The following is a 12,008-nucleotide window of genomic DNA, read 5'->3' on the forward strand; positions in this document are numbered from 1 at the left end:
AATAAATGAAAATGTAACTCAACTGACTCAACTTTCTGACTAACAGCAATTAAAGGACATGTAAACCCCACACACACAAATGTAATCAGTGAACAGCCTCTTTGAAATCTTTCAATACCTGCCACACTGTTTGTCCAGGGGTTAATAGTAAGGCTTGCGACATCTCCGTAATCACTTAGATATCCTTATCCTCCTGTAACCCACTCGGCCCCCTCCCTCAGGAATTTGCTTTGTCTTCTGGCTTGTGGGCATGCTCATTTGTTTTAAGCTCAGATTACTAAACACGCCCTCCAGCTAGCAGCCAATGAATAGATGACATTGCTGGTTCCAATAAAAACTCAGCTCTAGCTGTCCGTTTTTCAGTTTTTTTTTTCCTAACTTTCTCTCCTGAGCTCAGCTCAAACAAAGCAGAACCTTTATCAGAGACAGTTGTGCCTGTGTGAGCCTGTATTCTTGATGAAATGTATGCTGAATAAGGGTCTGCGTGTGTGTATGCTGTTTTCAGATTTAAATGTCTCTGATTATGTATCAGAAGAAAAATGGCCACCGGGTGAAAGCTGCTATATGCTTTAGGAAAATGTGATGGTGCTGGCAAATGGAGGGGATATATACAGGACAAATAATTTCATTTGGGTGGGGGAGACGTGCCCAACTGATATACATTGTAGGCAAATGTAGGCTTTACATGTCCTTTAAAAACATAGAGTGGATTTGAAGATGTAATTGCTATTAAAAGCAGTATATGTTAATATTCTCTATACTTATGGTTCTATGTGAATAACATATAGCACACGCCTATTCTGCATACAGTGCAGTGTCCCTTAGTGGGTAAAATGTACTATTCAATATTACAACACAAATATGACACTCCAGTCCTTATTCTCTTCAGACTATTTGTGAAACTGTATTGTAGATAGTTTCATTTCCAGACTTTGACTAATTGGCACTGTTGGGGCTGGCAGGGAGGCTTTGCCAAATATATTATAACCTTTAATCCTTTTTTTTTTAATTTTATTTTCATGTGCATTACAGACACTAGTTTGAGCTCTTTCATTCAGTTTTATACAGCTTGGTTGCACCCACTAGCTTTCAGATCGGTATTTTTGCATTCCATTGCAGTTTTTTTTAATTGCAAGATGCTGCATATTTATATCCTTGACGCACATAAAAAAAGTAAAAAAAACAAACAAACCATAAATACAGTTATATGCATTGTGACATGGTTTATTCAAGTGTAATCATTTTGACATGTCAAGCTTGCATTTAAAGCACTAAAAAAACAAAAACACTGGCATTGTGTGCTGTTAACAGTAGGTGTAGCAAATTAGTAAGTAGCACCACCTTTAAAGGGGAACTCTGGCTTACAAGCCCCACACAACACAGAAACCTCTAATATATCTATCACTGTAATCTGTTTATTCATAATGAAAATACCATTTTTTAATGCTGAAATCCATCTGTAAAACAGTTCTTCTCTTTCTGCATCATTTGAAAACCTGGCAGGGAAGGAGGGACTAAAACATTGATTTACAAATTGTAACAACTTCTTCACAGCTTACAGACAGCATGCAGGAACTACATAACCCACAATGCATTGCACTGGGATGATTCTTTTCTTTATTGACAAAACGTGTGCAGGGAATTGTGGGATATGGAGGATGCAGGCTGAAGGCAGGCTACTGTTATTTGAGTCAGCCAGATCCGCAAGAGAACAGGGGGCCAGGCTTAGGTAACTGCTCCAAACCATAATATTACATTAAGAATAATGAAAAGGCTGCATATTTTTTAATTGTGGTATATTGCAAAGTGGCTTGATATTATGTTTAGTTTTGAAAAGCGTTAAATTGTGTTTGGGCAGAGTTCCCCTTTAATGGCACGAAGGCTGGTAGTAATTCATATCAGGTGCTGGCAGCAATGCCTGTTGGATGTGTGGATGCTGAGCGGGTTTCATATGATAGTTGTGCCTAGCGCAGAGCACGAGGAGTCTCTGTGCCTTCAACATAGACGGCTATTTGAGCTCTGCTGGATGTTAGCCACAAACTCTAATCAGCTGTGGCAGCTCACCCACTATCTGATCTGCTCATCACATATCAATTTCCACTAATCTTGTGTCAGATGTTACAAGATATTACATAAGCAGGGCCTTCATAATCGGCCATAACCGCAGCACAAACAACATTTTGCTTTGCCAATCGAGTGCCGGTGAAAGCATGGTGGCCTCTACAATATATGCTCTTACACGGGGATTTCTGTGCAATGGCTGTTCCACTTTCAGTGAATTGTGTTTACATTAGTTTCTACCATCTTCAGACAAGCACATTGGTTCATTTACTGTTTGTGTACTTTCAATTAGTGTTGTCAACTTAAGTTTAAAAATGAACCTTTATTTTGTCCATTAGCATGATTCACCTAGAGTGGTGCTTGAAAGTTTGTGAACTTTAGAATTTCTATATTTTTATATGAATGCGAGCTAAAGCATCATCTTATTTTCAAACCAGTTCCAAAAGTAGATGAAGAAAATCTAGTAAAACAAATGAAACAAAAATATTTTTATTATATTTTTTATTATATTTGGTCATGTATTTATTAACAAGAAATTATCCAATAACATAACTGTGTGTGGCAAAAGTAAATAAATAGTGCTCTCAGTATTTGGTGTGACCCCCTTGTGCAGCAATAACTGCAACTAAATGTTTGCTGGAACTGTAGATCAGTCCTGCACATCGACTGGGAGGAGTTGTAGCCCATTCCTCAATACAGAACAGCTTCAGCTCTTGGATGTTGGTGGGTTTCCTTACATGAACCGCTAGCTTTTTAGGGCTTTCCACAACATTTCAGTTGCATTAAGGTTGGGACTTTGACCAGGCTATTCCGGAACATTCACTTTATTCTTCTTTAACCATTCTTTGGTAGAATGAGATTCAGTTCATGGAGAGATGTCTTGGCATTTTCCTTTAGAATTCTCTGGTATAGTTTAGAATTCATTGTTCCATCAATGATGGCAAGCTGTCCAGGCCCAGTTGCAGCAAACCAGAACACTCTTGCCACCATATTTCACAGATTGGATAAGGTTCTTATACTGGAATGCAGTATTATTCTTTCTCCAAATGTAATGCTTCTCATTTAAGCCAGGTCTATCTTTAGAAACTGTAGAAGGTCAACTATATATTGGGGTGAGAGTTGTGGCTTTCTCCTTACTATCCTGCCATACACACCATTGCTGTTCAGTGTTCTTCTGATGGTGGATTATGAACATCAACATTCACCAATGTGAGACAGGCCTTCAGGTTCCTTTGTAACCTCTGGGACTATTAGATGCCTTGCAGCTATCTTTGATGGTTAACCACTTCTGGGTAGGGTAACAACGGTCTATTAAAGGCAGGGCCGCCATCAGAAATCACGGGGCTCCTCACAACAAAATTTTCCGGGCCCCCCCTCCTCCCACGCCCCCAATGGCCGCTCCCCCAGTGACCCCTCCCATCAATACAAAGGACACACAGACATTGGTAGCCAGGGCCCCCCTAAAACATTTGTGGCCAGGGGTTACATTTTGCATTGGTGCCAGAGCAGGTGCCCAATAAAACATTACTAGCCAGCCTAGGGCCCCCTAAAACATTGGTGGTCCTCCCCCCAAATACTATGGCCCGCCCCCAGTATCCTCCGTCTCCCCCCAGCATCCTCCTGCTTCCTCCCGGGCCCCTCAAGCATCCTCCGGCTCCCCCCAGCATCCTCCTGCTTCCTCCAGGGCCCCCCAAGCATCCTCCGGCTCCCCCAGCATCCTCCTGCTTCCTCGTGGGCACCCCAAGCCTCCTCCAGCTCCCCCCAAGCATCCTCCAGCTCACCCCCAGTATCCTCCTGCTTCCCACAGGTCCCCCCAAGCATCCTCCAGCTCCCCCCAGTGTCCTCCTGCTTCCTTCAGGCGCCCCCCAGCATCCTACTGCTTCCTCCAGCTCCCTCCCCAAACATTCTTCAGTTCCCCACCCAGCTTCCTCCAGCTCCCTCCCCAAACATCCTTCAGTTCCCCACCCAGCTTCCTCCAGCTCCCTCCCAAGCATCATCCAGTTCCCCCCCAGCATCTTCCTGCTTCCCCCAGGGCCCCCTCAAGCATCCTTCAGCTTCCACCAGCATCCTCCTGCTTCCCACAGGTCCCCCCCAAGCATCCTCCAACTCCCCCCAGTTTCCTCCTGCTTCCTTCAGGCACCCCCCAGCATCCTCCTACTTCCTCCAGCTCCCCCCCAAACATCCTCCAGTTCCCTACCCAGCTTCCTCCAGTTCCTACCCAGCTTCCTCCAGCTCCCTCCCAAGCATCATCCAGTTCCCCCCACAGCATCCTCCTGTTTTCCCTAGGGCCCCCACGAAGCATCCTTCAGCTCCCCCCAGCATCCTGTAGCGGAGAGCACCAGGACATAGTGGAGGATGCCAGCAGTGATAGGGCCCGGACATGATAAAAGGGGGCCCGAGCTAAGAAAACTCTAGCATGGCCGGGCCCCCTTTAAAGTTAAAAACGTCCGGGCCCGGGACGACTGTCCCCCCTTTGCCCACCTGATGGCGGACCTGATTAATGGAACAGTACAGAGTGCTTATACATAATTCATTTCTGTTTCCTGTTACATTTGTTGCACTGGTCTGAAAGAAAAAAATACTATTTTTTGTTAAATGTTTTTGTATTTGTTACTGCAGGGCATTTCTGTTTGGGAAGGATGGCAACCCCAACAAGCGCAACATTCACAATGAGAGCTCTATGCACATGTTATGTATGGGATCTCACCTCATGATATCTGAAGGTGCCCTTGACCACCGATTGCCCCGGCTTGTCGATGACGATCGCAGGAGGTCTGAATGTTTGAGGATGATTCTAGAATGGAAAGGTGCAAAGCTTGACCAAGGGGAATATGAGAGAGCTGCCCTTGATGCCACGGACAATAAAAAAAACACCCCTTTGCACTATGCTGCTGCCTCAGGGATGAAAACTAGTGTAGAGGTAAATAAATGACATTCAGTTTAATTTACTCTGAACCATGTGACTAAACAGATATTTTTTAAATATATAGAAAAGAAGAGAAATACTCAGCGCTTCTCGTGGTCTTCGTAAAGTGTGTATAATCTGTGTTGATTGTGCGCAGCCTCCTCAACGACTCCCCTCCCCACATAAAGCACATGTTCTTTATTTTTATGCGCTTCCAATGCACATTGTTTGGAGATTTTTTAAATATATATTTGTTATACAGGTACAAGGACAGGATAGGACCCATTATCCAGAATGCTTGAGACCCAGGGTATTCTGGATAAGGGGTCTTTCCCTAATTTGGATCTCCATACCTTAATTCTACTAAAAAAAATCAATAAAACATTAATTAAACCCAGTAGAATTGTTTTGCATCCAATAAGGATCAATTATATCTTAGTTGGGATCAATTACAAGGTACTGTTTTATTATTACAGAAGGAAATCTGTTTTAAAATTCTGAATCATTTGATTAAAATAGAGTCTATGGGAAACGGCCTTTCCGTAATTCGGAGCTTTGTGAATAATGGGTTTCTGGATAACAGATCCCATAACTGTTATGTAAGAGCTTATGATTTAAAATCATTTACACCTAGGGTTGCCAGCTTTTTTGGACAAAAATACCGGCCTTCCTATTTTTTCATCTTTTCCTCTATAGATAACATCAGGGACCATTTTTACTGACCAGGCAGGTAAAATACCAGACAGGTGGTCAGCCAGGTTACCCTACACGTAACATGTAAATAATTAGCACCCTGGGCTAGGGCAATTCCAGCAGACAGGAGTGGTGGCTAGTGGCATAGAGTTAGCAGTTATATAATTTCAGTGAATATCTCTTTACTTGTCCTTACATCTGCATTCTGCATATCTATTCCTCAATGTTGAAATTTGTATTTGAAAGCGCCTCTAGTTTTTGTGTTACATTTGGTGTACATGAGGTGTGTGCTCTCATTCCTAAGTGCAACGTGGGCAAACATAAATGTGCACAATGTGCTGAAATAAAAAGGCCCCACGCAATTTGCGGTTTTCTCCCCACAGCCAAAGGCTTTGTAGGGCCTCAGGGCCAGGGTTGGTCTATTTCTCCCTTAATTTACTCTTTCATGGCTCCCACCCTGGGTCTAGCAGTTAACTGTGCTTTTCTTACATCATCATATCTTTCCAGCTGTTAGTAAAAAGCGGTAGTGACTTGTTTGCGGAGAATGAAAATAAAGATACCCCCTGTGACTGCGCGGAGAAACAACATCACAAAGAGCTTGCCCTCAAACTGGAATCCCAGATGGTTTTCTCTCGCGATCCCGAGGCTGACGATATCGAAGCAGAATACGCTGCATTAGACAAGCGTGAGGTGAGCCTGACCTGTTCTCACTGTCCTTTGCCAAAAATATTAACTTTGTTCAATAGACAATCACTGAATTCTGCAGTTTGCCTGTATGGGAAAGATCTTGAAGGGAGTTCTGACTGACCTCTTAAAAGAGAATATGATATTAGAATTGTTAAAGTGATTATGAGTGTCATGTATAAGCTTTATTTTGAGGAGCGACATGTACTCTTAAAGGTCAACTAAAGGCTTGATTAAGCATGGCTTCATTTCAGTAGTTTTAAAGGAGACATATTGGATAAATTGTAAAAACCCTAATTTTGTAGGCAATTATAAATAATATATGGTGCTGGTTTCCCTTTGGGCTAAACATTAATCCTATCTGTAAAAATGGCCCCTTTGTTGGAGCTCCCTATAGATCCTTTCTCTCTGTCCGTGTTTGAAATGAAGGCTGGGCGTGTCCTAGCGGTCTCTGCCAGGAGCACAGCGGGAGGGGGAGAGCCAATCACAGCCTTGCACTCACACAAGCAAAGACAGGCTTCAGTTCCCTATCAGGTCAGCCTAGCTGCTGATTGGCTCCTATCCTACAGTGCCATGTACTGAGGGTCGCTGGCTCCCCCACACATCCAGAGAATTCAGCCAGCAGGAAGTGGAACCCTAGTAGGGTTTTGGGGGAACTTCTCAACAAATCAGTCTGAAACACAACTTTTTTAAGCACAATCCTTCTATATCTAGAGGAGTATAATTCATTGGTACGTAAATAATTTTTTATAGAGGAAATGGCTTCTTTAAGGCATAGGTTTATGTTGTCACTTCTCACAAGCAGCAGCCTTGTGCCTCTCTACTTAGAGCCCCCACATTTGCCTATAGCATTTTTCCAGCACAACCCATCCCCTCCAAGTCTCTTACACATATATACCTACTGTGCAGCCCACTTATAGGATACTTTATGCCAAGGCACGCTGTACCCAATATCCTGGGGTTGTAATTAAATGTAAAATGTCACTCCTAATAACTAGAATCTTATTCACTTAACATATAGTCGCCACCCTTTTCCCCATGTTGAATAAGACTTCCCTGTCCTTAAGGATGATTAGTTGCCCATGGTTAAATATCTGCTACCACAGCCGACTATTGTCAGTGGAAAGACATATCCAGGAGATTAAAGTGAATCATGGGTGGAAAGGCACCTCCATTGCTTTGCTTTTCCGAACGCACGCAAATTTTCCTCCTGCAGACAACTTACACAACTTTGAAAAACAAAGGAAAGCGTATGCCTTTCCACTGCCGAATCACTTTATTGCCGGCCAAATGTATTTCAGGGAGGCTAGCCATCCGCTGTAGCTGTGAGCCATTGCCCTAAAAGTTATTTGTCAATGCAATTGAATTTCTTTTCCTGCTCTGTTCTTGAAACATTGTAGCAGAACCCAACATTGCATGCTGCTTCACAATTCTGTTAGTCAGCTGTCTTCTACTACATTGTGTAATATCAATAAAATAAATAAATGAGTCAACATTCATAGTTTATATATACTATAAAATGTATAGTGCCCTGTTAAACTTATGGGCATGTTATGGAGTCCAACGTACAACCAGCTCTGTGCTACTGAAGTCATGTCAAAATCTCACTCACAGCCAGAAACCTTTGTACCAAAGCTCAGCCAGAACCCGAAGGAAATGGGCCAGACTAGCAAACCCCAGAAATAAATATTACCATTCACTTTCAAGTTACATTTTAGTATGTTATAAAATGGCCAATTCTTAGCAAATTTTCAGTTGGTCTTCATTTTTTATAGTTTTTAAATTCTTTGCCTTTGTTTTTTTAACTCTTTCAAATGTGGGTCACTGACCCCGGAAGGCAATAAACTTTTGCTGTGTAAGGCTGCAATGTTTTTGTCATTCATGTCATTTTTTATTGCTTATCTTCCTGTTTGGCTCGCCTAGTCACATTCTTGTCCCTCATTCAAACCACTAATTTGAATTTTAGCAACCAGATAACTGCTGAAATTCGAAAATGGACAGCACAACCATAAATAATAATGAAAAAAATTTTGTCTACTTGTTTCTTACAATGAACTGTCACAATCAATGCTGTTCTAACCAGACAGAAGCAAGAAATGTGACACAATTCCTGGTAATGGCTGCTAAATGATTAAATTAAAGGGAGCAATGAATATGCAGTTTGCTGGTGTTATTATCACAGTGATGCTGTGCAGAGTATCTGTAATTTACCCACCTGTTCCAGAACACAATAAGCTGATTAAGCAAACGCGCAGCACAACATTAGAACTGCTCTGCTCTACATTGTTAATAGGATCCATTTTATTCTGGAAGCATTTTCAGCCCTGAGAATTTCATTTACTCGCACTGAATGTTCTTCCTCATTATCTTACCCATAACTAAGCCAATGGTATTGTATCAAATGAATGCTCTTGAAAGGGCTCTGGTACATTTACTTTTTTTTTTTTTTTGACCTGCTCCATAAATTGGTGCCTGCCGTGGCTTGGTTGGTCAGATCAGTGGAATCTGGCTTGCTTATTGGCCTCTGGTCCACAAGGAGAGGTCTCTGTGTGTGACCAACTTTATAAATCTGCTTATGTTTATAGGCTAGGAACTTGCCATGCTAATGCCAGATTAAAAATTAGTTTTGGAAACCGAAAGATGTGACAGAAAAGGACTACATTTCAGAGGAAAAAGCCCTGCAGTGAGGAGCTCTTTTGAGCACAGGAATATCTGTGATTTCAAATAGACAATAACAAGTCTGATGTTTTTATTTCTAGAATATTGTTTTTCTTGAATATTTTCAAAATCAAAAAAAAAAAAATCTTATGCAGTGTATAGGCTGCTTAAAATAATTTGTGCCTTCGCATTCACTCCAAATGTTACCGTAAAGGAAACATATGTGAAACACAAGTGAATCGGCAACTGGGTGAACTTTAGCTTATCTCTGCTTGTGTGATTGGCTATCCTCCTCCTACTTTGCTTCTTGCAGGAGTCATTAGGACATGCCCACCCCTCATTTGAAACATGCACAGGAACCATAGTGGATCTATGGGTAGCTCCAATAAAGGGGTCATTTTTAAAGATAACGATAATTTTTATCCCAGAGTGAAACCAGCACCACATATTATTCATTATTGCCAACAAGATTGGGGGTGGGGGCATTGTGCTTATGCTATATATCTCCTTTAACATACTGTATAAGCACAGAAGAAGTAAGCTGATAACTGAGTCAATATTATATGTAAGCTATTCTTTTTATTTCTTTCTCTCTCTCTCTCTCTCCCAAAAGCCATATGAAGGATTGAGGCCCCAAGACTTGCGGCGTCTGAAGGACATGTTAATTGTAGAGACGGCAGATATGCTTCAGGCTCCGCTCTTCACAGCAGAGGCTTTGCTCCGTGCCCATGGTAATTTTAAAGAGCTATTTTTAGGTTTTCAAGGATAATTTAATATAAAAAGGTGACTTTTGCAAAAGAAAAAAAAAAAGTCTCTATGTAAAGTCTCTTGCAAGAACACCTGTGATCCATTACTGCTACTCGCACTTACTGTAGTACACTTCTTAATTATCCAAATCCATAAAAATAGGTGACAGGCCAATTTATAAAAATGATTCTAGCATATGTTTGCTCTGTCGAAGCCATTTACTGTAACTGTAAGAAGCCAATACCCCTTATTTTTAGACAAACCAAATGCTGTTTATGCTAAGAGAAGAAGGTTAATAACATGCCAGAATTATGCATGAGGCTGAAGAGTGCTTAATTACCTATAAGTGTATGTTTCAACCTCTACTTAATGGTAACAGCTGATAAAATTGAGAGTGGCCCCCTGGTCCAAGGATTAGATGGTGGTGCCCAGGCAATATGTCCTTTCTGCTTTGCTAAAATAATATTGTGGTGTACAACAAGTCTATTATAACTTACTGATGTTTCTTATACTCATACTGTTTGGGGGAATGTTACTGAATTACCTGGGGCACATAACATTTGTGGGTTTATGTATGGGCAGTAACCTATAGCAATGAAATGCCTTTTTATGGCAATATACAGTGCAAAGTATACGTGACAATATAAGAAATGAATTCAGTTGCTCTGGCCTACCTGTGCAGTTGCCTTGTTTCTTCTATATTCCAACTATATGCAAAAAAGCTAGGCCCTGGAAAATTTTATGAGCGGATTTCCTATTTTCAATGGAATTATAGTTCTTCTAGTGTAAAAAACAAAGCCGCTATTAGCTTTTCTTCAGTGCTAAAAGTATTCCCTTATGTTAATTCTTTTATCATTGACATAAACCTGCACTAGTTTTTAAAGGCATAACGTGTGTTTTAAAGAACATCTTTTATTTCTTCATTTTAGTCCCGTGGCTTAAGCCCTAGGTGCCTTTGGATACCTTTTGGTTCCAGAGTGCCAGAGCAATAGGCTGAATGTGAGTAGGGATATGGCTGCCTTCCAGCTCTCCCGGGATGAGTCAGCTCTGCTAATGGAGGCTGCTCTCCAGACGTTGCCTTAGAGATACTGCTGTAACCCAGTAACACAATTGCTTCCTTGTCACCTTTAATGCTTCTGGAAAGTGCAAATCATTAGTGAATGTATTCTGCCCTCTGAAGCCTTCTTCATTTAGGGATAATGCCACAGAAAATGAATTGCTTCTGGAGGATAATTGTTTCCTGCTGCCGAACATGAGGAATCCATTGTTTCACAGTAATCGCATCCAAATTAAATGTTGTACTGATCAGGCTGAAATGATTTTTAGGTTGTGATGATGGGCCTCTATCTGCTAATATTTCAGGGTTAAATTGTTGGATAAATAGTACATAACACTAGAGTTATTGATCCCAAACATTTGCACGTACCTAACCTATAGCAGGCTGGGGCTGTGCTTTTCTATTGATCCTTTCCGTAATTCACAGCTTTCTGGATAACTGGTTTCCAGATAAGGGAAATGGATAATGGGAATAGGTACCAGTACAAGATTTTACTTGTATTCAGTAGGGATGCACAGAATCCAGGTTCTGGTTTGGGATTTGGACAAAATTCAGCCTTTTTTTAAGCAGGATTTAGGCAAATCCATGCCTTTGGCTGAACCAAATCTGAATCCTTAAAATCACATGACTTTTTGAGACATAAATGCAGAAGTTGAAATTGCACGCGGTTCTCTTGAACCCTTCCTTATCCTTATGAAAATATATATTCGGGTACGTATTCGGCAGGATCCTAAAATAGTGGATTTGGTGCATCCTCTTGTCTTTTAACTAAAACCAGGATTATTAGGCAAAAAAGAAATCTGTCTGACAGGAGGACTACTTCCCTTTAATCCAGTGGTTCTCAACCTTCCTAATGCCGCGACCCTTTAATACATTTTTGACCACGCCCACTTTGTGGCCACACCCACGATGGCCCAATAGACAGCACCCCCATACAGTGCCCCCCATACACAGTGCCTCATTTGCCCCCATAAACAGTACCCCCCCATAGACAGTGCCCCAATTGACCCCATAGACCATGCCCTCAATTGCCCCACAGACAGTAGCCCCCATAGAAAGTACCCTCCATACACAGTGCCCCCCCCATACACAGTGCCCCCCCCATACACAGTGCCCCCCCATACACAGTGCCCCCCCATACACAGTGCCCCCCCCATACACAGTGCCCCCCCATACACAGTGCCCCCCCATACACAGAGCCCC

At 41.8% G+C, this 12,008-nt stretch overlaps 1 protein-coding gene across 1 annotated transcript in view; it reads left to right on the forward strand.

Moving 5' to 3' along the window:
• The window catches only part of ankib1 (ankyrin repeat and IBR domain containing 1), a 118,024-nt gene that overhangs the window by 50,717 nt on the left and 55,299 nt on the right, over positions 1 to 12,008 (forward strand). Inside the window, exons 3-5 of the mRNA XM_012965614.3 lie at positions 4,681 to 4,981; positions 6,167 to 6,349; positions 9,615 to 9,732. Of these exons, the coding sequence (XP_012821068.1) occupies positions 4,681 to 4,981; positions 6,167 to 6,349; positions 9,615 to 9,732 (602 nt within the window). The remainder of the gene's footprint in view (positions 1 to 4,680; positions 4,982 to 6,166; positions 6,350 to 9,614; positions 9,733 to 12,008) is intronic.

Source organism: Xenopus tropicalis, chromosome 6, assembly GCF_000004195.4.
Source record: "Xenopus tropicalis strain Nigerian chromosome 6, UCB_Xtro_10.0, whole genome shotgun sequence".
NCBI classification, from domain to species: Eukaryota; Metazoa; Chordata; class Amphibia; order Anura; family Pipidae; genus Xenopus; species Xenopus tropicalis.